The 25,206-nt window shown below is 42.2% G+C and overlaps 1 protein-coding gene across 3 annotated transcripts; it reads left to right on the top strand.

Annotated features, from left to right (window-relative positions):
• The first annotated feature begins 1,534 nt into the window (after positions 1–1,534).
• LOC121541774 (oxysterol-binding protein 2-like) lies at positions 1,535–21,730 on the top strand. 3 transcript variants are annotated; one of them, XM_041851065.2, is made up of 14 exons: positions 1,535–2,079; positions 3,860–4,065; positions 16,378–16,628; positions 16,894–17,062; positions 17,380–17,503; positions 17,794–17,863; positions 18,364–18,498; positions 18,604–18,849; positions 18,974–19,094; positions 19,236–19,339; positions 20,006–20,101; positions 20,236–20,420; positions 20,774–20,994; positions 21,146–21,730. In XM_041851065.2, exons 1-14 carry the CDS (start codon positions 1,919–1,921, stop codon positions 21,295–21,297), a joined length of 2,241 nt encoding a protein of 746 aa, XP_041706999.1. In that variant the 5' UTR covers positions 1,535–1,918; the 3' UTR covers positions 21,298–21,730. The 3 variants fall into 3 exon arrangements, with proteins under 3 accessions (XP_041706999.1, XP_041707000.1, XP_041707001.1); XM_041851066.2 differs by having other exon boundaries at positions 1,538–2,079; positions 21,155–21,730; XM_041851067.2 differs by having other exon boundaries at positions 1,997–2,079; positions 3,781–4,065.
• The last annotated feature ends 3,476 nt before the right edge of the window (positions 21,731–25,206 follow it).

Here is a 25,206-nt window from a genome sequence, read left to right as displayed (position 1 = left end):
TCATGAGTCTTTTCAAGTACCCCCTGTGGATAGGCCAAGTACCCCCAGGGGTCCTAGTACCACTGCGCTAATACACAGCAAGTAGTGTCACACCAGAGTTGGTTTCAATAGGCTCTGGTAGGTTTGTACTATTGCTGCGTTCGAAACACCTGGGAACTCTGGAAAAATACGAGGTCAAACCATGACGTCAGTGATCTTCAAGTCGGAGATCAAAAAAGAGGCCAGAGTTCCCGAGTTGGAATTCCAAGTTGGATGACCGTTCAAACCGATTTTTCCAGTTTTTAACGCACTGAAGTCGGAAAGTTCAAAGTTCCTAGTTGTTTTGAACGTGGCATGTACTGTAGCTAATGTACACCTAGTGATGTAATGATAGTGGGCGTGGCATGTAGTGACGTAATGCTAATAGTTATGTGTACTGTCTGTTACAAGTACCCTCAATGGCAGTGGGCGCAGCGTGTTACTGCAGTCCGCAGATGGATATTATTGGGCATTTTGTCAATTTACCCTAAAACTACTTAATATCGGAGTTGTTCCTGTTGTCATAGAGATAGAAAGAGGACTCCTCATGGATATAACCTATTTTAGCATGGATGTTGCCATTGAGGGCTTCCACCGTTTTAAAGTAGTCAACTGGTTGGGGATTCCTATGAGTTGGGAGCAATCAGCCTACTTTAAAATGGCGATAGCCTCAATGGCACAGAAGCTATAATGGCAAAGATATGTCCTCTTTCTCAATGGCATGTTCACACACGTAACTGCCCTCTCATTGGCTATAATGGTCCCACCTTAGCTGCAGTCCAAACTCAAAGTAGACCACCCCGCCCTAAACTCCCAGCCCTTGAATTACGTTTTACATCGTCACATCCGAGTGTACCTTAAACGTCCCTTGCCCAAGCGAGGGAGAGTTGAGCCTAGGAAAAAACTAAAGCTATTAACGTACCTAGCAGGCTAACGTAGCTAGCTACCCATAGCTGGAAAGCTAGTTTTATAGTTTGGTCATTTCTTTCAATAAATTTCAGAATTCCAAAAAATGTGTTTATGAAGCTAGCTCCGTTTTCTAGACTACTCACTACGAGAATAAGCCAATTTGCCAACGCTAAAATCAATGTAATCTATATGTATTTGCAAGATAGCGAAAATGCAACATTGTTGATTACATTTGACACTTCGCGGCACCAGAGTTTGATAGGTGACTACAGTTTGCATTGATTTGTGGGTTATATCAACCCCACAAGTGTTAAAAATTCTTCACTCCCTGCCTCCAGCTAAATCGAAGGCCACAAGTGTTAAAAATTCTTCACTCCCTGCCTCCAGCTAAATCGAAGGCCAAGGGGGCAACGTTTGTGAATTGGACCGCCACTTAAAATGGCAATTAAACGGCATCCTGTTCCGACGGGGATTCCCCGGAGGGAAAGTGGCTAGCGCGAGGGCAAAGGGGGTAAAAATAACGTGTTTGGACTGCAGCCCTGATCTCGCCTCCTCCCGCCTGCCTTTCATCTTTTAGTACATGTATTTCCATTGTTAGAGCGGTCACTCGAATATCTTGTCAATATAATAGACAATCTTTGTCATAAACCAGTGTTTGACTTGGCCGAGCAACTACGTCACACTCCTCTTCCCCTGCTCTCATCAGGAACAGTGCTGAACTCTCCGCTAGGTTAGGGAGAATCAAGATAGCTAAACACGCTCTCCAACCCGGTGGTAGCCCCACTCCGTCTAGCTGAACTACTAGTAAATAGCTACAGTGGGTTACCTCGTCGGCGTTGCTTCATGGGTAAAGCAGGTGCGGTGTTGGTCGTTCATAGGCAAGCTAGCTAGCAGTATCATCCCTCCAGGGGCTAGCTAGTAACGTAGCTAGCTAACGTTAGCAGCTCAGTGTTGATTCCTCTGACTCCATCAACCGCTGACAGTGGTGCAAATGAGTGAACCGGGGAAGTGTTTGCCTTCCCCTACTTCTTCAGGGGGGCAACCTGCGGCGTCTGACACATACAAAGGCTGGTTATATAAATGGACTAACTACTTGAAGGGCTACCAACGCCGGTGGTTTGTCCTTAGCAACGGCCTTCTGTCATATTACAGGTAATTGCTAGCAGCTAGCTATGCTACCGTTAGAACGCTAGCTAGATGTCAAATCAGGCTAGATAGCTAGCTGCGTTAATGCAAGCAAAGTCGAGTGCAGTTTCGAACCAAACCCACAGTGACTGTAATTTCAGATGAATCATGTAGTTGACAGTAATAGACTGCTTGGCGTGCACAATTTGTATCAATGCAGTAACAGGTAACTTTAGAACTACTGTAGTTGGGACAATATTACTCACAAAAACAACTCTGTCTGTTAAGATATTTGGCAATTGAGAACAGCATGCCATGATGAGCATCATCCCAAAGTAAGGGCATTCTCTAGTCACAGTCAATGACAGGGCATAAATGCAGAATGTATGGGATACAATTAGGCAAAAGCAGAAAAATATAAACTTATCAGACTCTAAATGAGTGAAGATACACTCAGTGGCCAGTTTATTAGGTACACCCATATAGTACTGGGTCAGACCCCCCTTTGGCTCCAGAACAGCCTGAATTCTCTGGGGATATTTTCAGATACACTGTGACATTCAAACGTTGCTCCTACTGCTTATGCCAAATCCTGACTCTGCCATCAGCATGATGCAGTAGGAACTGGGATTTGTCAGACCAGGCATGTGATTGTGTGCCCACTGGAGCCACTTCTTATTTTTTGCTGATAGGAGTGGAACCCGGTGTGGTCGTCTGCTGCAATAGCCCATCCATGACAAGGACCAACGAGTTGTGCGTTCCGAGATGCCGTTCTACACACCACTGTTGTACTACGCCGTTATTTGCCTGTTGGTGGCCCGCATGTTAGCTTTTACGATTCTTGCCATTCTCCTTCGACCTCTCTCATCAGCGAGCTGTTTTAGCCCACAGGACTGCTGCTAACTGGAGGTTTTTTGTTTGTTGCACACTGTCGTGTGTGAAAAGCACAGGAGCCTGGGCATTTCTGAGACACTGGAACCGGCACGCCTGGTACCGACGATCATACCACGCTCCTTCGCTTATGTCACTCGTTTTGCACATTCTAGCCATTCCGTTCACATTTTTGTGAACAGGATGGTGTAGCTAATAAACTGACCACTGAGTGTATATTTATGGTTGGTTATATGATGATATTTGACTGGTTATATGATGATATTTGACTGTCATGTAGTGTCATACTCTCTATCTATGTAGCAACCTACGGGACCCGCCTAGGTCGTTACATTTCATTATGATGTTTGACATGTTTTACCTGATGCTTTAAAAAGTGTGAAAGTGTGGTCCTCTGATTTAGTAATAGCCTTCACAGTTGGTAGGCACACTTCCGTAAAACCAGTTAAGAGGGATGTCAGCCAGACGGTGTTATTAGTCAGAGGTGTGTGCGTGTGGACACTTGGGCATCAGCACTTTCCCTGGCTGCCCTACAGTCTCTGATGGGAATGCATGACTGCCCTGCTGTGTGTGTTTATGTAACTGTACTCTTGAGTACCAGCACAGAATAAAGAGTTAAATGCCCTGGCATAACCAACACATGCACATTGAACCGACATGGACACAGAAATACATTTCCAAGCACTCACATCAGCTATGCTCTAGTAGGTGCAGGTGTAACAAACTGTAAGATACTGTACTTCTATGAAATATAAAAAATTGCATGTGTATTTGGCTGAATTTTTGTGGTGTGCGTGTGTGTGCGTACCGTGTTGTGCGACATTTCTGTCTCTGTAGAACTAGATTTAGTCAGCAGACTCTTTTCCCTTGTCTCTGTGTGTACGTGTGTTGGTGTGTGCGCGTCTTTGTGCATTAGGACTCAGGCAGAGATGGCCCACACTTGCCGTGGCACCATCTCCCTGACCACTGCACACATTGAGGTGGGTGACGCGTGCCACCTGGTGCTGACCAGCGGGGGGCGGAGCTACCACCTGAAGGCCACCTCAGATGGGGAGAGTCAGCGCTGGGTCTCTGCCCTCCAACAGGCTAAGGCCAACGCCAGTCACATGATGCACCAATCAGGTGAGAGACAGTGGAAAATCATATGTTTGGGAGGATTTGGATGTTTTAAATGGGAGAGTGGGTGAAGAATGCTTAGCCTACATTCAAAATAAAGTGTGACAACACTGTAGGATTTGTGGCCTTACTGCTGTACACAACACAGTGATTTGTGACTTGAAAGGAATTAGAATATACATTATGAAAAAGTGATGACAAAGTATTATAAGAGTAGGATATTTTACCTTTGGCTTACTTCTCATTGGAGGTGAAAATGTATATGGGGACAGTAACTGTCAAAGCATCCACTACTTGCAGGTTCTATTTTTGAAATGTTCCAAGTTTAAGGACCTGAGGTAAACAAATCTAATAATGTAGCATTCTGTGTCAAGGTTATCAGTGTCATTTATACAATCAACCACAAGGTGGTGGACTTGCTCAATAAATGTTGACCGTTTGGGACAAGTGTTCCTGTTTTCTCTATATATAATGCAACATTTGACTGTAATTATTGTGGTGGTTGGTTCTGTTCCCATTAAACCCTCCAATGGAGACTGTCAGTTATCAGTCATTTCAACAAGCTATCATGTGGCTTTTTTGCTCATTGCATTGCTAAGTGGGCACACTGCTCTAGTGTCCTTGAGAGTTCATTGTCTTGATTGAACTGTGTAATTCTAAGCTGTCTCCACCGATTGCTGGTTTAAGTCCCGGTCTCTGATTTGCACTTCGTGAGCTTGTGGAAAAGAGGGTGACTGCCAAGGATAGTGCAAGGGCACAGCTTGTAATGGCGTCTCTCTCTTTCTCATCTCGCTCTCTGCCCTACATCTAATTTTCATCTTCCCTCATACACTTACTCTCTCTTTCCCTCTCTACCCCTCCCTCTGTGTCTCGCTCTCCCTCCCGCTCCCTTTTGTCTGAGTATGACGACAGCCAGAGTTGAATGAAGTGACCTTCCAGCATTTATACTCCTCCTCCCACTGCTATGGAGAGAGAGAGATGCTTCATATTTCCATTGAGACAATTTTCTCTCCGTCTGCACAGTAGAGAAAGAGATTGAGTGCAGCCTCCTAATGAGTTTTCCTCTGTGAGTATTTATTACCTGCAATAATGATATTGAGGAAAGAATAGTCAAGTAAGCTATAGTGGAGGGGTTGGTGTGTGTACGTGTGAATGGATTCATTCCCTGTGTGGTACTATAAGGTATTTTTGTCCTCATGGTAATAGACTTTGACAGTCAGTGGGGTAGACTGATTTCTGTCTGGGACTTTACTAGTGTGTTTGACTATTAACTGTGGCAGATTTTCCAGTAGTATTGCAGAAGTCTGATGAGCTGAGCACCAATAAACGTCATTGGGGCCCTTTTTTCATTTATTAGCTGCACAATGGAACAAATGTGATTACCTGATTATTAAATGTTATTTGGTATCTTTTATGTGTTCGCTTCTCTTTGCGGCAATGCTTAGTCAAAGCTCTATCTTTTTAGCTCCTTACTGATTTGAACTGACCTAAATATGACAGATGGTGGTAATAGATCTATTACATGTAATGCACGTTTTTCTACAGATAGGGTTTATGTCTTATTTTCTCAGGGCTCTGCATTCATTCATAGGAGAGGGGTGTGCCTCTGCCTCATTCCCCAGTACTCTTACCCTCTGGAGGGTTTGTTTGTCAGTGTATGCTTGTGTTTATGGACATCTGTTTCTTTATTTAACCTTTATTTAACGAGTCAGTTAAGGACATTCTTACAGCCTGGCGAGTCAGGCAAGTCAGTTGAGAACAGCTTCTTAGATCAGTGTGTGTGTGTGTGTGAGGGGGAAGTGAGTGTATGGGCTATGTGTGTGTTCTACTGATGATTATAACAGTAGAGGTCTTCAGTAATAAGATTCTAGGTGGTAATAGATGGACACACCAGTTGTTTTAACTGGATTGTAGTTCTGCTGTGATCATCATCTGTCAGGGTCTTATTGTATCACCTTTCAAACCAAGACGTTTTGCCGCCAACTTTAGCATTCTGCTGACTTTTCTTTATATCTGAAAGGTATTGCCGGCAACAAAGCCTGTACTTTTATTTCCGCCAACCGACCTAGTCATAATTGCGGTAATATGTTTATAAGTCCCGCCAACCCCTCAATATAAAGTATTTATACCCCTTGACTTACAGTTCCTTCAGAAAGTATTCATACCCCTTGACTTATTCAAAATGTTGTTGTTACAGCTTGAATTCAAAATAGATTAAACAGATTTTGTTTTCACCCACCTACACACAATACCCATAAATTACAAAGTGAAAACATGTTTTTAGAAATGTTTGAAAATTAAAAACAGAAATATCTTATTTACATAAGTATTCACACCACTGAGTCAATACATTTACATTACATTTACGTCATTTAGCAGACGCTCTTATCCAGAGCGACTTACAAATTGGTGCATCTTTGGCAGCGATTACAGCTGTGAGTCTTTTTGGGTAAGTCTCTAAGAGCTTTACACACCTGGATTGTGCAACGTTTGCCAATTTATTATTTTCAGAATTCTTCAAGTTCTATCAAATTGGTTGTTGATCATTGCTAGACAACCATTTTCAGGTCTTGCCATAGATTTTCAAGTAGATTCAGTGGTCAAAAAAGTACCCAATTGTCATACACATACTGTGTGTGTGCAACAGAGTGAGTTAGAGAGACATAACTATTTGAGATAATATTTTGATTAAGAGTTACAAAATAGAGCTATTGCCAGTGGTGGAAAAAGTACCCAAATGTCTTACTTGAGTAAAAGTAAAGACACCTTAATAGAAAATGACTCAAGTAAAAGTGAACGTCACCCAGTACAATACTACATGAGTAAAAGTATTTGGTTTTAAATATAAGTATCAAAAGTAAATGTAATTGCTAAAATATACTTAAGTATCAAAAGTATAAATCATTTCAAATGTCTTATAAGCAAACCAGACGGCACAATATTCTAGTTTTTTTAATTTACGGATAGCCAGGGGCACACTCCAGCACTAAGACATCATTTACAAATGACGTATTTATGTTAAGTGAGTCCGCCAGATCAGAGCCAGTAGAGATGACCAGGGACGTTCTCTTGATAAGTGTGTGAATTGGACCATTTTCCTGTCCTGCTAAGCCTTAGAAATGTAACGAGTACTTTTGGGTGTCAGGGAACATATATGGAGTAAAAAGTACATAATGTTCTTTAGAAATCTAGTGAAGTAAAAGTTGTCATCAATATAAATAGTAAAGTACAGATACCCCCAAAAACGATTTAAGTAGTACTTTTAAGTATTTAAGTATTTTTACTTAAATCTACTCAGTGGTGTAAAGTACTTAAGTCAGACCTGTAACTCGGCCACTCAGGAACATTCACTGTCTTCTTGGTAAGCAACTCCAGTGTAGATTTGGCCTTGTGTTTTAGGTTATTGTCCTGCTGAAAGGTGAATTAATCTCCCAGTGTCTGGAGGAAAGCAGACTGAACCAGGTTTTCCTCTAGGATTTTGACTGTGCTTAGCTCCATTTTTCTTTTTTATCCTGAAAAACTCCCCAGGCCCTAACGATTACAAGCATACCCATAACATGATGCAGCCACCACTATGCTTAAAAATATGGAGACTCCAGGCGTCCTTCTTTTCACTCTATCAATTAGGTTAGTATTGTGGAGTAACTACAATGTTGTTGATCCATCCTCAGTTTTCTTATATCATAACCATTAAACTATAACTGTTTTAAAATCACCATTGGCTTAATGGTAAATCCCTGAGCAGTTTCCTTCTTCTCCAGCAACTGAGCTAGGAAGGACACCTGACTGGGTGTATTGATACACCATCCAAAGCCTAATTAATAACATTATGGGGTATTGTGTGTAGATCAGTGACACAAAATCTCAATTGAATTAATTTTAAATTCAGGCTGTAACACAACAAAATGTGGAAAAGTAAAGGGGTATGAATACTTTCTGAAGGCACTGTAAATGTCCACTTGTAACACCATACAGTAGCTCACACCACCTGTCTCTCCTCTTTCCTTACTCCTTCTCCTGGCATCTTTCCTCTCTCCATCCCCATTGTGGGTTCCCTCTCCATCACATGTAGGGCCGGATCACTGTGAGTCACACATGAGTCATTCAGATGTATGAGTCAGGGCCATCTCTATCAATTATCTGCTGACATGTTTTCCTCTGACTCCCACACATGACAGATGATGTGTACTTAACTATCGTACAGACAAACATACCATGCAGCCCTCCTCCTCTCCTGCTGTGTGGCAGAAATTACTCGCAGTCCATTTAGACCACATTATCAAAGTCCATTTAGACTACATTATCACAGCCATTTCCTAGGAGGGGTGTGCTTCGATACAGAGTTACAGGTTTGGTGACTATGCTAAAGAAGTTGTACACTGGTATCATAGCAGCACCATGTGGAGCAGCTGTCGGAGGTATGTGTGTGTGTGACAGAGTGAGGGATATCTTCTGGGTGCTCTTATCTGTCTCTCTCCCCATGTGCTGTATATGGGTCATCGGACCACTGCAGATGCCTGAAGGAGTTTTCACTCTCTTTCGTTTTAATCTTCTTCCCCAGAGAGCTCACAAATCCAGTTTCCTCTGATAGTTTTTTCTCTAATAACAGCATGGGAGTTCTTCACTGTGGTCTGGCGCTCCAAGGCTGCTCTGACTGACACTGGCCTTGATTCAGACAACCTGCCTGGGAGATTGTAGCTTATATATGCATGCATGTGTCACGTGAAGCAGGCAAATGCAGAAGCTGATGGATTTGGCCCAGATCTGTGTTTTTACAGTAGGATCTACTGTAGGTATTTGTGATATTTACATATAAATTTTTTTAGGGGGTAGATCATCTTTAACTTCCATCAGATACAGTAAGGGGAAAAAGTATTTGATCCCCTGCTGATTTTGTACGTTTGCCCACTGACAAAGAAATGATCAGTCTATAATTTTAATGGTAGGTTTATTTGAACAGTGAGCGACAGAATAACAGCAAAAAAAATCAGAAAAACGCATGTCAAAAATGTTATGAATTGATTTTCATTTTAATGAGGGAAATAAGTATTTGACCCCCTCTCAATCAGAAAGATTTCTGGCTCCCAGGTGTCTTTTAAACAGGTAACGAGCAGAGATTAGGAGCACACTCTTAAAGGGAGTGCTCCTAATCTCAGTTTGTTACCTGTATAAAAGACACCTGTCCACAGAAGCAATCAATCAATCCGATTCCAAACTCTCCACCATGGCCAAGACCAAAGAGCTCTCCAAGGATGTCAATGATCATGAGAACGGTGAGGAATCAGCCCAGAACTACACAGGAGGATCTTGTCAATGATCTCAAGGCAGCTGGGACCATAGTCACCAGAAAACAATTGGTAACGCACTACGCCGTGAAGGACTGAAATCCTACAGCGCCCGCAAGGTCCCCCTGCTCAAGAAAGCACACATACAGGCCCGTCTGAAGTTTGCCAATGAACATCTGAATGATTCAGAGGAGAACTGGGTGAAAGTGTTGTGGTCAGATGAGACCAAAATCAAGCTCTTTGGCATCAACTCAACTCGCCGTGTTTGGAGGAGGAGGAATGCTGCCTATGACCCCAAGAACACCATCCTCACCGTCAAACATGGAGGTGGAAACATTATGCTTTGGGGGTGTTTTTCTGCTAAGGGGACAGGACAACTTCACCGCATCAAAGGGACGATGGATGGCGCCATGTACCGTCAAATCTTGTGTGAGAACCTCCTTCCCTCAGCCAGGGCATTGAAAATGGGTTGTGGATGGGTATTGCAGCATGACAATGACCCAAAACACACGGCCAAGGCAACAAAGGAGTGGCTCAAGAAGAAGCACATTAAGGTCCTGGAGTGGCCTAGCCAGTCTCCAGACCTTAATCCCATAGAAAATCTGTGGAGGGAGCTGAAGGTTCGAGTTGCCAAACGTCAGGCTCGAAACCTTAATGACTTGGAGAAGATCTGCAAAGAGGAGTGGGACAAAATCCCTCCTGAGATGTGTGCAAACCTGGTGGCCAACTACAAGAAACGTCTGACCTGTGTGATTGCCAACAAGGGTTTTGCCACCAAGTACTATGTCATGTTTTGCAGAGGGGTCAAATACTTATTTCCCTCATTAAAATGCAAATCAATTTATAACATTTTTGACATGCGTTTTTCTGGATATTTTTGTTGTTATTCTGTCTCTCACTGTTCAAATAAACCTACCATTAAAATTATAGACTGATCATGTCTTTGTCAGTGGGCAAACATACAAAATCAGCAGGGGATCAAATACTTTTCCCCCTCACTGTATATACTTATTATGGACACAGTATGCTTTACATTAGTTATCATGTTGTTATTAGTTGTTGTTATTAGTCCCATCCTTCAGCTCCATTCAACACCTCCCATCTATCTCTTAACACCATCCATATTGGATTTCTATTTGCCATATATTTTTCAACTGTGATGTTTTACAAAAGTTCTGAACCTTTCTATTCTCATTGTTTCTACAGATCGTAAATTGAATATAAACATTTTTGCTAAAAGTATTATTATATTATTGATCGATTGACTATGACTTTTCAGATCTCCCAGTAGTGCTATCTGCAGGGTTAGCTCCAGGTAAATATTGCAATCCTTTAGCCATTCCTGGACCTGTGTCCAAAAACAAGCTACAAATGGACAGTACCAAAACAAATGATCTAATGATTCTGTCTCTTCGCAGCAAAATCTGCAGAGCTGGGAAGATTGTATCCCCCATATAAATAACATTCTATTGGTAGCAAGAATTTTATATAATAATTTAAATGGAAAAATTCTAAGTTTTGAATCCGGCGTTGTTTTGCGTATCAATTCCCAACTATTTTGCAATCTATATGGGACGGCTGTCAATCATTTGGTCCTTAAATGAAACTGGTATACTTTTTTATTTATCACAATTTTCTTTAACCAATTACAGTGGGGGAAAAAAGTATTTAGTCAGCCACCAATTGTGCAAGTTCTCCCACTTAAAAAGATGAGAGAGGCCTGTAATTTTCATCATAGGTACACATCAACTATGACAGACAAATTGAGAGAAAAAGATCCAGAAAATCACATTGTAGGATTTTTTATGAATTTATTTGCAAATTATGGTGGAAAATAAGTATTTGGTCACCTACAAACAAGCAAGATTTCTGGCTCTCACAGACCTGTAACTTCTTCTTTAAGAGGCTCCTCTGTCCTCCACTCGTTACCTGTATTAATGGCACCTGTTTGAACGTGTTATCAGTATAAAAGACACCTGTCCACAACCTCAAACAGTCACACTCCAAACTCCACTATGGCCAAGACCAAAGAGCTGTCAAATGACACCAGAAACAACATTGTAGACCTGCACCAGGCTGGGAAGACTGAATCTGCAATAGGTAAGCAACTTGGTTTGAAGAAATCAACTGTGGGAGCAATTATTAGGAAATGGAAGACATACAAGACCACTGATAATCTCCCTCGATCTGGGGCTCCACGCAAGATCTCACCCTGTGGGGTCAAAATGATCACAAGAACGGTGAGCAAAAATCCCAGAACCACACGGGGGGACCTAGTGAATGACCTGCAGAGAGCTGGGACCAAAGTAACAAAGCCTACCATCAGTAACACACTACGCCGCCAGGGACTCAAATCCTGCAGTGCCAGACGTGTCCCCCTGCTTAAGCCAGTACATGTCCAGGCCCGTCTGAAGTTTGCTAGAGTGCATTTGGATGATCCAGAAGAGGATTGGGAGAATGTCATATGGTCAGATGAAACCAAAATATAACTTTTTGGTAAAAACTCAACTTGTCGTGTTTGGACGACAAAGAATGCTGAGTTGCATCCAAAGAACACCATACCTACTGTGAAGCTTGGGGGCTGTTTTTCATGCTTTGGGGCTGTTTTTCTGCAAGGGGACCAGGACGACTGATCCGTGTAAAGGAAAGAATGAATGGGGCCATGTATCGTGAGATTTTGAGTGAAAACCTTCCATCAGCAAGGGCATTGAAGATGAAACGTGGCTGGGTCTTTCAGCATGACAATGATCCCAAACACACCGCCCGGGCAACGAAGGAGTGGCTTCGTAAGAAGCATTTCAAGGTCCTGGAGTGGCCTAGCCAGTCTCCAGATCTCAACCCCATAGAAAATCCTTGGAGGGAGTTGAAAGTCCGTGTTGCCCAGCGACAGCCCCAAAACATCACTGCTCTAGAGGAGATCTGCATGGAGGAAGGGCCAAAATACCAGCAACAGTGTGTGAAAACCTTGTAAAGACTTACAGAAAACGTTTGACCCGTGTCATTGCCAACAAAGGGTATATAACAAAGTATTGAGAAACTTTTGTTATTGACCAAATACTTATTTTCCACCATAATTTACAAATAAATTCATTTTCTGGATTTTTTTTCCTCATTTTGTCTGTCATAGTTGACGTGTACCTATGATGAAAATTACAGGCCTCTCTCATCTTTTTAAGTGGGAGAACTTGCACAATTGGTGGCTGACTAAATACTTTTTTTCCCCCACTGTAGAAAAAGTGATATTTGGGAGATTATTTCCTTTTCAAATAACTGAAAGTGAGAGGTTGTAATCTGAATAAAGGGAAAAAGGCAATTCTTGAACATTGGGTGAGACAATCTTACTAATTTGCTAGAGAACCAGTTAGGATTTAAGTATAACTTTTGTATGACTGAAGCTTTTAGTGATAGGTCTAATGCTTTAATATTTAATAATTTATGACCTCCAAATTCATATTCATTATATTTTGTCTGGCTTGCCGTTCCAAATAAAATGGAATATTTTTTTTCTCATATAATTTAAAAAACTGTTAGCTAGGCGTAGGCAAGACCATAAGCAAATAGGTAAACTGGGATAATGCTAAAGAGTTAATCAGGGTGATCTTTCCACAAATTGACAGGTATTTACCTTTCCATGGTAGCAAGATCTTATCTATTTTTGCTAACTTTCTATTAACATTTATTGGAGTGAGATCATTTATTTCATTTGGGATATGTATCCCGAGTATATCCACATCACCATCAGACCATTTTATTGGTAAACTACATGGTAATGTAATTTATCATAATTTGGTTGTAATCCAGAGAGGTTAGAAAATGTATCTAGATCCTCTATGAGGCTGTGGAGGGATTCAAGTTATGGATTTAAAAGAAAACGTGAATCATCAGCGTACAATGACACCTTTGTTTTTAAGCCCTGGATTTCTAATCCCTTGATATTATTGTTGGATCTGATTTTAATAGCTAACATCTCGATGGCAATAATAAATAGATATGCCGATAGTGGACAACCTTGTTTTACTCCTCTTGACAGTTTAAAACTTTCTGAGAAATAGCCATTATTTACTATTTTACACCTAGGGTTACTATACATGATTTTAACCCAATTTATAAGAGATTGTCCAAAATTGAAATGCTCCAGGCATTTATATATAAACCCCAGTCGTACTTTATCAAATGCCTTTTCGAAGTCTGCTATGAATAGTAGGCCTGGTTTCCCAGATTCTTCATAGTGTTCTATTGTTTCCAGTACTTGCCTTATATTATCTCCAATGTATTGCCCATGTAAAAAACCTGTCTGATTAGAATGAATAATGTCCAACAATACCTTTTTAATTCTATGCGCTATACATTTTGCTAGAATTTTTGCATCACAACACTGAAGTGTAAGGGGCCTCATGTTTCAGTAATAATTAAATCAGACCTTCTTCTTGAGTGTCTGATAATCTACCATTTACATAGGAGTGTTTAAAACATGATAATAACGGTCCTCTGAGTATATCAAAAAAGGTTTGGTATACCTCGACTGGTATGCCATCCAACCCTGGAGGTTTCCCGGACTTAGTCTTTAATTGCATCCAGAAGTTCCTCCTCTGTAATTTCACCTTCACATGAGTCTCTCTGCATGGCTGTTAATTTTACATTATCAATAGAAAGAAAATCTCTACAATTTGCTTCAGTTAGAGGAGATGTAGGCGACTGAAACGAAAACAAATGCTTAAAGTACTTTGTTTCCTCCTTATAATTTGGTGAATCATGGATGACTCCGTCATTTGTAACCAGTTTCAAGAAATTATTTTTGGTAGCATTCCTATGTTGAAGTTTAAAAAATAATTTGGTGCATTTTTCCCCATATTCCATCCAGTTTGCTTTATTTTTATAATATATTACACTTGATCTTTCTTGAATAAGTTTCTCCATTTCTTTTTGTTTTTCATCTAATTTATTCTGAGCCTCTGTTACAGTTTTTATTGCTATCTATCTGTTCTGTTAGACCTTCTATTTCCTTTGTTAGTGTGGACTCTTTTCACCTAAATTGCTTTTGTTTTCGAGATGAGTACTGAATTGCATGGCCTCTAAAGGCACATTTAAAGGTGTCCCATACAATAAGGGGATTTGCTGTACCTGTGTTATGTCGGAAAAAATCCGTTATAAATTCCTCTGTCCTAGTTAAAAACAAGTTATCATCCAATAGGCTTTGATTACATTTCCAATATCCTTGCCCACGTGGAAATTCAGTAAGAGTAATGTATATGCCAATTATATGATGGTCCGACCGCATTCTGTCCCCTAACAACACTTTTTAAACTTTTGGTGCCAACGAAAATGACATAAGAAAGAAGTCAAGACGACTAGCTTGATTGAGTCTCCGCCATGTATATCTCACTAGATCAGGATATTTAAGCCTCCATATATCTACTAGTTCTAATGTATCCATGACATTCACGATTTCCTTTAGAGCATGAGGTTGATTGTTTGTAGTGTGATTTCCTTTACGGTCCATTGAACTATTTAAAACGGTATTATAATCTCCCACCATAATAATAGAGTCTTGAATTGCTTGCAGAGTTGATAATTTATTATATATATTGTCAAAGAAGTGTGGATCATCATTATTTGGTCCGTAAAGGTTAATGAGCCATATCTGTTTATGGTCCAATAACATATTTAAAATAATCCATCTACCTTGCGTATCTGTTTGGACAATTTGCACATTCGGATCGAAATTATTGTTAATTAATATGATCACCCCTTTTGAGTTTCTTTGCCCATGGGAGAAGTATATTTCACCCCCCCCCCATTCCTTTTTCCACGCAACTTCATCTAGAATTGTTGAATGAGTTTCCTGTCAACAATAGATATTATATTCCTTCTCTTGGAGCCACTGACATTTACTTACAACCACAGGATTCACACAACATTAGTGTTTGAGTTTGGCAAAGTTATGTCCCTATGGAGATGAGTAGCCTACATTTTATTTCTAGACAGCAAGGGCTATTTATAATTTTAGGTGTTCTGATTTTGTGCTTTTTGATGCCTCTGGCTCCATGTAAAGTGTCAGGGTTTTATAATGTTGTTTTCTCTAGAGTTCAATCTTGTCCAATGTCCTAGACTACCATTGAACAGTAGTATTCCAGTTTTGAGGTGTCAATAATCTAGACTACAGGGTAGGACTCCGGGTGACTATGTTGTTGTAGGATGCAGATGGCAGGGTCGTGGAGATCTAGGTGACCATGGCGGATGTCTCAAACGCCAGACTCCAGCAGCTCTGCGATGTCTGTAACACTGCTGCTCTCACTGAGAGACTTGTCTGTCTGTTCCACCTGTCCTCTCTCTCTGAGCACCTTAATGTCCATATAATGTTCCCTCCCCAGGAATATGTCTGCCTTTGCTGGTACTGGTCTATTTATTTCCTCTTGCTGCCTCTCAGCTGCCTGTGACTGATGGCACCAACACGGGGAGGAGGGAAGTGAAGTGCGTCATCGTTTTTCTCCCTCCGCTGCTAAAAATAACCCAGCCCTCCAATTGCATTGGCCTGTGTTTCCACGGCGACCGTGGAAATGTAATTCACAGCTTTCTGCTGGCAGAGGAGAGGGGTGGGGGGGTCACAACGGTGTATTGAGTTAATATCTCTCTTTCTTTCCATCCCCCACTCTCACACGCTCAATCTATTCCCATACATAACTTCACATCTCTGTAGTATCTCTCCATCTATCCCTCTCTTTGTCTCCATATCTCTTTGTCAGTGTCAGTGAGAAGTTATTGTTTTATCTCTGCCTGCGTCACAATTATAAGTGTCCACAGTATCTTTACCTCATCTTCTTGGTACATAATGGAAACTGTGTGACCGCCCGAGGGCACAAAAGGAAATAACACATTCCGCCCTTCAAATCAATCATGATCTTTTCCTCCACTTACAGACTGAATCTATAAATGCTATTCTAAGAATATGGCTTTGTAAGCAAATGCCTGAATGAATTGAACAAACTCAGTGCTGAATTCGTCTAACCATCCCTACCACCCTCTGTGTGTGCAGATGACTCTGGAGACGAGGCCCCCGTGCCCCAGCCTGACCGAGCCCTGACCCAGGGGGCTCTGAAGACCCTGGCCAGTAAGCTGGACGACCTGAGCACCTGCAACGAGCTAATCGGCAAACACGGCGCCGCCCTGCAGCGATCCCTCAGCGAGCTCGAGGACCTGCGCGCAGCCACAGACGGCACTGACAAACTCAAGACTGTCAACGAGCGTGCCACACTCTTCCGCATCACCTCCAATGCTATGATCAATGTGAGGACCGACTCACTTTGCTAACACTTTGCTAACATTTCAGTACAACGCCTACTGGCTACTTCAATCGATTTTTCAGTATGACCAATGCTAGTAGTCATCCTAATGCTTTAATAAATACAACAATAAGAACTCTTAATGCCATGATCAATAGGAGTTTATTATATTTGACTGAGTGGTGTAGCTATGATCTGTAACGTTAGATGTGTCATTGATATATTGTCACCTCTGTGGCTGCCCACTCCTCTCCTCTGTATGGTCGCAGGCCTGTCGGGACTTCCTGGACGTAGCAGAGACACACAGCCGGAGGTGGCAGAGAGCCCTGCAGTATGAGAAAGAACAGCGCCATCACCTGGAGGAGACTATTGAACAGCTAGCCAAGCAGCACAACAGCCTGGAGAGGGCCTGGAGAGAGGACCCCAGCACACACCCAGGTCAGAGGCACACACACACACAAGTCTGTTCTCTCCTCTCATATTTGATAGTGCAACTGATTAGAAAACACTATCAATGGTTTAAGCTCCTACCGTAAAGGTAGTTTGGTGCAGTTTATTGCTTGGTATGGATTGGAATCTTACAAGAAACTGGCCCTCCTCTGGTCATCCCTGGCACTGCATTCATAGTGTGATGTCGCTGGTGTATCTTTCAGAATTTCATTTATCGGAGCATATATGCACTCCGGTTTGAGAATCAGATCTAGACAAACAAAAACACCCTAACTCAAACTGTAATTATCCTGTGTACCTGGCAGATGAAGGTGAGAGGACGCAGGAGGGAGACGCCAGTGATGAGAATGAAGATACAGAGTTCTTTGATGCCATGGAGGACTCCCCTGCCTTCATCACAGTGACCGCCTCTGACCACACCCAGCACAGGTCAGTCAGGGTCACTGGGATGAAACCCTGATGAAGGAAGCTTGCTGTTGAAACGTTAGTTATTACATTTGTTGAGTCGGGTTCAGAACCATGATAGTGTGTGGCTTTTCTTTCTTTCCTCAGTCAGGGTCACTGACCTTATCTCTACTGATCATGGGGCCAAGTAGAGTTCATTCATGTAGCTATGTAATATGACGATGCTAGCATAATTCATTAGACTTTATTATGTATAATGAATTCATTTGACTGTGTTTTGTGTATATGGTAGTCATAGTGTGTTTGTGTTTCAGACGCTCCGGCAGTAACCAGAGTATCATGAGTGGAGGATTACCCAATAATGAATGGAGCCACAACGAGAATGTAAGTCTGCAGATTGATGCTTTACCACATCTTTACATACAGAGCTTTAGTAAACCATAGACAACGTTATCTTACCTTAGGGCTAGATTCAGCCGCGGGCTGATTTCTTTTATTGAGTGGATGGTCGGGGGGCCAGAACCGAATTACAAATAATTTGTAGACTGCAAATTAACTGCAAGAAGCCCAAACAGATATAATGTTTGACTAAAACATAATAATTTTAAACCTTGCTTACATTTGTATACGGTCTCTCTATAATGTGAGGGAATACTTTTTTTGCTCAGAATAATAATAATAATAATAATAATAATAATATGCCATTTAGCAGACGCTTTTATCCAAAGCGATTTGGGGGGCCAAATAAAGCCGCCAGTTGGGGAACCCTGCCTAGGGGATGGTATGAAACAATACTTTAGGATGAGATAAGATTAGTTGAGGTCTATCCTATAATACTTCAGCTTACCTAACTAACTGTGGTTGACCATGCATGTGTTCCTCAGGACTCTGGCTCCAACAACGTGCAGCTGCGTAGAGTTAGACGGAGCCGCATCCCAAACAAACCCAATTACTCCCTCAACCTGTGGAGCATCATGAAGAACTGCATTGGCAAGGAGCTGTCCAAGATCCCCATGCCTGTAAGAAAAAACGAGAACTGATTATGCGGTCTGTACTAGTGTTTGCATTATGTAGTGTTTGTGTATTAAATGCAAGCTCTAACTCCAATGCGTCTGTGACCTCAGGTGAACTTCAACGAGCCCTTGTCGATGCTGCAGCGTCTGACTGAGGATCTGGAGTACAGTGACCTGCTGGACCGGGCGGCTCGCTGCGAATCGGCCCTGGAGCAGATGTGCCTGGTGGCAGCCTTCTCTGTGTCCTCCTACTCTACCACCATCCACCGCACTGCCAAGCCCTTCAACCCCCTGCTGGGGGAGACCTACGAGCTGGACCGCCTGGACGACTTCGGCTACCGCTCCATCTGCGAGCAGGTCAGATACAACACACACACCGGAACACACAGGCTCTCTCTCTCTCTGAAACACTAAGATGCACAGAGACAGACAGAATGAAGTCTAAAGCCCCAACGTCATCCTCCTCCTCCTGCTCTCTCAGGTCAGTCACCACCCCCCAGCCGCCGCCCACCATGTGACGTCACAGCGAGGCTGGACCCTGTGGCAGGAGATCACTATCGACAGCAAGTTCAGAGGGAAATACATCTCTGTAATGCCATTAGGTGAGCCCTGCATACCCAGTACATGAATGTTCCTCCAATATGCACATACAGAAGCATGTCACATAGCTATTTTAAATCCATCTTAATTCGACATTTCTCATTTTGTATAATGCTGTTTATTTTAATTATCTTTCTCTCTAGGCTGCATCCACCTGCAGTTCCACTCCAGTGGGAATCACTATGTGTGGGGCAAAGTCACCTCCACGGTGCACAACATCATAGTGGGCAAACTGTGGATTGACCAGGTGAGTGTCTCACATATTTAATGTGTGTTTGTATATTTGTGTACAGTCCGTTTGTCCCTATTGTTTGTATACAGATATAGGATCAAATAAATTAAAATAATCCTGCAGTAACAGGATTTGAACATTTAGTCCTTAATGTTACTTGATCGGTGGTTAGGCTATTAGCTGGCCAAAAGTAGGCTACATGAAAAGTGCAATACTGTTAATGTTACCGTGTGGGGTTTTCAGTGAATTTATATAAATCACAATGTTCTTCTGCATTTCCTGCGGCGCAGGACAATTCTCAGCAACAAAACAGTGATCAAATGAAGATCCTACATCTGTATGTGTGCGGCACAGGAGGTTGGGGGCCCCTTAATTGGAGAGGACGGGTTCGCAGTAATGGCTGGAGCGGAATGATTGCAATGGAAACCATGTGTTTGATGCCATTCCATTCGCTCCATTCCGGCCATTATTATGAGCCGTCCTCCCCTCAGAAGCCTCCTGTGGTGTGCAGTGTTGTGCAGAATCTGCCTCACTCTGCTCTCTCTCATTATGTCTGCGTGAATCATCAGGTCTCCATGTTTGCCAAAAACACAATCCAATCTGTTTTCCAAAGCTAATTTCCCCCAGGAGAATCATCAGCCTGAGTCATGGGATAAATAGCCTGTGTTTTTCTCTCTGTAGTCTGGGGACATTGAAATAGTCAACCACAGGACCAAGGACACCTGCCACCTCAAGTTTGTCCCTTACAGTTATTTCTCCAGAGACCTCTCACGCAAGGTAACTATATGGTTTTCCCTGTGCCCTCTGGGTCTCTGTACTGCATGCAGACTGTTTGAAAAAACTGATCTGGAAACAGTGGCAGTCCTTCCCACATCCTCAATGTCTCCTCCCTCCTCTGGTGTTGACTCCAGGTGACAGGGGTGGTAGCAGACAGCGAGGGCACGGCCCATCACATCCTGTCTGGGACCTGGGACGACAAGATGGAGAGCGCCAAGATAGTGGAGAGTAGCCGGGGATGTGGAGGGTCAGAGGGCAAACAGAAGACCGTCTACCAGACCCTCCAGCCCAAACTGCTGTGGAAGAAATACCCACTCCCGTAAGATCAGCCTGCCTGCATATTGGCTATAGGGTGAACGCACCAATTTGTGAGTCGCTCTGGCTAAGAGCGTCTGCTAAATGACGTTAATGTGCCCTTGAGCAAGGCACTTAACCCTAATTGCTCCTGTAAGTCGCTCTGGATAAGAGCGTCTGCTAAATGACTAAAATGTAAATGTAAATGATATTATGAAGTCAGCCTTATTTATACAATCATTTTGATTCCTCTCCTCCTCTTGCATCCTTGCACCTCTTCTTACTCCCACCTCACTACCTGTCGCTACTAGCCCTCTCCCTCTCTATCCATCCTATCTATCTGTCTCACCTCAGTGTCTTCTCTCCTCCACTCCCCAGGGAGAATGCTGAGAACATGCACTTCTTCTCCTCCCTGGCCCTGACCCTGAACGAGCCCGAGGAGGGCGTGGCCCCCACTGACAGCCGCCTGAGGCCGGACCAACGGCTGATGGAGTCGGGGCTGTGGGACGAGGCCAACGCCCACAAACAGCGTTTGGAGGAACGACAGAGGCTGGAGAGGAGGAAGAGGGAGGCACAGGCCACACAGGTTCTGGAAGAAGGTGAGGAGGGGAGTGAAAGGACTAGATAAAAGACATCTCAAGAGAGATTACAGTATAGAAATTAGGAAGCGAAAGTTGACAATTGCAATACAGTGTATGTCAGCAAGATGTTACCCATATTGAGGAACATCTGTGTATGTTTGTGTCTCTGACTCCTTAGGCCAAGACATCGAGGGCTTCCAGCCACTGTGGTTCGAGAGGAGGACAGATGATTCAACGGGGGAGAGCACTTACGTGTACAGGGGTGGATACTGGGAGGCCAAAGACAGACAGGACTGGAGCCAATGCCCTGAGATCTTCTAAGGCTCCACCCCTGGGACTGTGACATCATCACTGGAGGGCAGAGCTGAAGGACTGATGGACAAGCAGAGGGAGGGGTCCACATGCTGCAAACACATGGACATGTGGACAGCTCTTTGTCCATGTGTGTGTATTTGTGTGTTCCAGAAAGACAGAGCCCTCCATGCCAAACTTCAAGAACATTATGTCCCCTTCACCGACCAGTGTGTTTCCCAAGCATGGCCTTGTGTGTGTGTGTGTGTGTGTGTGTGTGTGTGTGTGTGTGTGTGTGTGTGTGTGTGTGTGTGTGTGTGTGCAACAGTGAGTTTGAGAGACATAACTATTTGAGATATTTTGATTAAGAGTTACAAAATAGAGCTAATGCCAGTGGTGGAAAAAGTACCCAAATGTCTTACTTGAGTAAAAGTAAAGATACCTTAATAGAAAATGACTCAAGTAAAAGTGAAAGGCACCCAGTAAAATACTAGTTGAGTAAAAGTTTTAAATATACTTAAGTATCAAAAGTAAAAGTATAAATAATTTCAAATTCCCTATATTAAGCAAACCAGAAGGCACAATTTTCAACACTCAGACATAATTTACAAATGAAGCATGTGTTTAGTGAGTCCGCCAGATTAGAGGCAGTAGGGATGACCAGGGATGTTCTTTTGATAAGTGTGTGAATTGGACCATTTTCCTGTCCTGCTAAGCATTTTCTTTAGGAATGTAGTGAAGTAAAAGTAAAAGTAGTCAAAAATATAAAAAGTAAAGTACAGATACCCCCAAAAACGACTTAAGTAGTACTTATTTTTACTTAAGTACTTTACACCACTGGCTATTGCATGGAAACCCATATTTAGTTGAGGTGATATGTCTAGTGGTGCCTGGTGCCCCATTGATCTGGTAATAAGGTAATAACTACCATAAGTTTATAATATTATAGAATAATATTGGGACAGTTGTATGGATAAGGGGGAGGAAAGGGGTAAAGTGAAAGAGGTTGTGTTTGGTTCAAGGAAAGGATGTCCTGTTCCACTCCGAGCTGGTTAGGAACTGTGATCCTCCTGCTGGAGATATAGAGGCCTGTATTCATGTTGCACCGTGACTGTGTTCTCAAGAACAACTACCCAGCCATGTCAGCTCACCCAAGTTTGCGTAACTGAACGGTTATGAAACAAAAAGCTGCACATAGAAATAGTGTAACCAGAACGGACATGGCTCTCTACTCCAGGGATCTCCAATATACACTAAGTGTATAAAACATTAGGAACACCTTCTTAATATTGAGTTGCACCTTCTTCTGCCCTCAGAACAGCCTCAATTCGTCGGGGCATGGACTACAATGTGTCAAGCGTTCCACAGGGATACTGGCCGATGTTGACTCCAATGCTTCCCACAGTCGAGTCAAGTTGGCTGGATGTCCTTTGGGTGGTGGACCATTCTTGATACACACGGAAAACTGTTAAGCATGAAAAACCCAGCAGCATTGCAGTTCTTGACACACGCAAACCGGTGCGCCTGGCACCTACTACCATACCCTGTTCAAAGGCACTTAAATATTTTGTCTTGCCCATTCACCCTCTGAATGGCACACATACACAAACCATGTCTCAATTGTCTCAAGGCTTAAAAATCCTTCTTTAACCTGTCTCCTCCCCTTCATCTACACTGATTGAAGTGGATTTAGCAGGTGACAGCAATAAGGGATCAAAGCTTTCACCTAGATTCCGTGTCATGGAAAGAGCACCCAGTGTACTTTACATATCTATATGTAACATTATGCATATCTATATGTAACATTATGCATATCTATATGTAACATTGTGCAGTGGCAGTGTTTCTAGGCACTCCCCAGATTTGTAACAAACAGTGCTTTTCTGCAGTGCATGAAAACACCCATGTAGTGGACACTGGTATCACTGGGCACTTTTGGTCTGTACAAACCTCATCAAGGAAACCCAGAACTAAAGTCTTTACCAGTTATGTTACATGCGTCTGTCCATGAGCGATTAGTACAGACCAAAAACGGTGGGGGAATTTTTAGTATGTAAGAAGCTACCCACGATTATGATTTTGTTCAAGTGTCTTGATTTCTCAAATGTTGGTGATGGATGCATTATGTACAGACAAAATGTTAAATCTTAACAAAATTGGTTAATGATTCCACCCTGTGCAATGAAATGTTTCAACGTCTTATATATTTTTTTAAATATTAAGAAATCGTATGAATTATACTATAGAATGTGTAATGTTGAGTTTCACAGTGCAACTGAGGTGTGTACTTCAATTATTACACATCTTTGTGTTTGACTGCAGGCATTTAAACATGCACCATCAATTAACTCAAACGAGTGTTGTGGCACCACGTGTAGCTAATGCATGGTTTAGTGTGCTCATGCACTGTTGCCTAGTATTAATTAGGCATTAGCATCAATAGTTGTTTCTAGACTTCATTCACAGAAGAACATCGTGTGAATTCACCTCTTGTGCCCTAGGTCCTCGAAAATGGACTTTTTTGCTTGAATAAACACAAACCGTCTCAATGTGGTCTTTCAAAACACCCACAGTGTTATCAGAGATTGTCTATAATGTTGTAACCAGCTTTGGTGTCATGCAGTTCTCAACTCAAGACATAGATGATAAATAAATTTGACAAGTTGAAGACTCAAAAGCCAAGAGGAGATTTCCCCTGGGACAGTCTGTCTGAACTTGGCTGGTTGGATGGATGCCCTGGGGTCTCATGATGGGGTAGTGAAAGGACACTGAGGGCTGCACACCACATTACTCGTTTGATGTCATCTTGCCTCTAGCACACAAATATGTATTCAAGGTACCACTCAATAAAAGCAATTCAATCTAATTATGTGCACTTTATTGGCTTGCCAGATTTGTAATCATGATTAATGTTAGTCTTCAACTGACCTCTGAACCTGAGGATGAAAAAACGTTTTGTTTTTCATGTTGCTGCAATTGCACTTATATCCAGCAGGTGCCGCTATAGTGTACATTGTAATATTGCTGATGTAATGCGTGTCCACCTAAAATAAGAAAAAGCATGATTCTGACATGGGGCTTGAATTGTCAAATGCCATGTAAGTGTTCAAGTATACTATGGCGTGAAAGCAGATTGGTGTGGCTACAAGTAGTATTCAGGTAGTCTAATAATTCAAATACAATTATTCATGAGTTAGGCTACAGATATGATTAGAAAAATGAAAATGCAAGTGTATTGCAAACAGTGAATAGGTAATTTCCTTGTTCTTCACCTGATACCCTGATTTGAAATATCCTAAGATGTTATATACAGTTGAAGTCAGAAGTTTACATACACTTAGGTTGGAGTCATTAAAACTCATTTTTCAACCACTCCACAAATTTCATGTTAACAAACTATAGTTTTGGCAAGTCGGTTAGGACATCTACTTTGTGCATGACACAAGTAATTTTTCCAACAATTGTTTACAGACAGATTATTTCACTTATAATTCACTGTATCACAATTCCAGTGGGTCAGAAGTTAACATACACTAAGTAGACTGTGCCTTTAAACAGCTTGGAAAATTCCAGAAAATGATGTCATGGCTTTAGAAGCTTCTGATAGGCTAATTGACATCATTTGAGTCAATTGGAGGTGTACCTTCAAACTCAGTGCCTCTTTGCTTGACATCATGGGAAAATCAAAAGAAATCAGCCAAGACCTCAGAAAAAAATTAAGCCTAAAATAAAAAAGCCAGACTACGGTTTGTAACTGCACATGGGGACAAAGATCGTACTTTTTGGAGAAATGTCCTCTGGTCTGATGAAACAAAAATTGAACTGTTTGGCCATAATGACCATCGTTATGTTTGGAGGAAAAGGGGGTGGCATGCAAGCCGAAGAAAACCATCCCAACCGTGAAGCACGGGGGTGGCAGCATCATGCTGTGGGGGTGCT

The sequence above is a fragment of the Coregonus clupeaformis genome, chromosome 27 (genome assembly GCF_020615455.1).
Source record: "Coregonus clupeaformis isolate EN_2021a chromosome 27, ASM2061545v1, whole genome shotgun sequence".
NCBI classification, from domain to species: Eukaryota; Metazoa; Chordata; class Actinopteri; order Salmoniformes; family Salmonidae; genus Coregonus; species Coregonus clupeaformis.
This window is presented reverse-complemented; position numbering and strand designations above follow the sequence as displayed.

Bases quoted from the DNA above. Each gene is read 5' to 3' on its own strand.
- LOC121541774 (XM_041851065.2), top strand. From the start codon at position 1,919: ATGAGTGAACCGGGGAAGTGTTTGCCTTCCCCTACTTCTTCAGGGGGG. The intron at 2,080-3,859 runs GTAATTGCTAGC...TTTGTGCATTAG, and splicing joins GGCCTTCTGTCATATTACAG to GACTCAGGCAGAGATGGCCC. The intron at 20,421-20,773 runs GTAAGATCAGCC...TCCACTCCCCAG, and splicing joins TGGAAGAAATACCCACTCCC to GGAGAATGCTGAGAACATGC.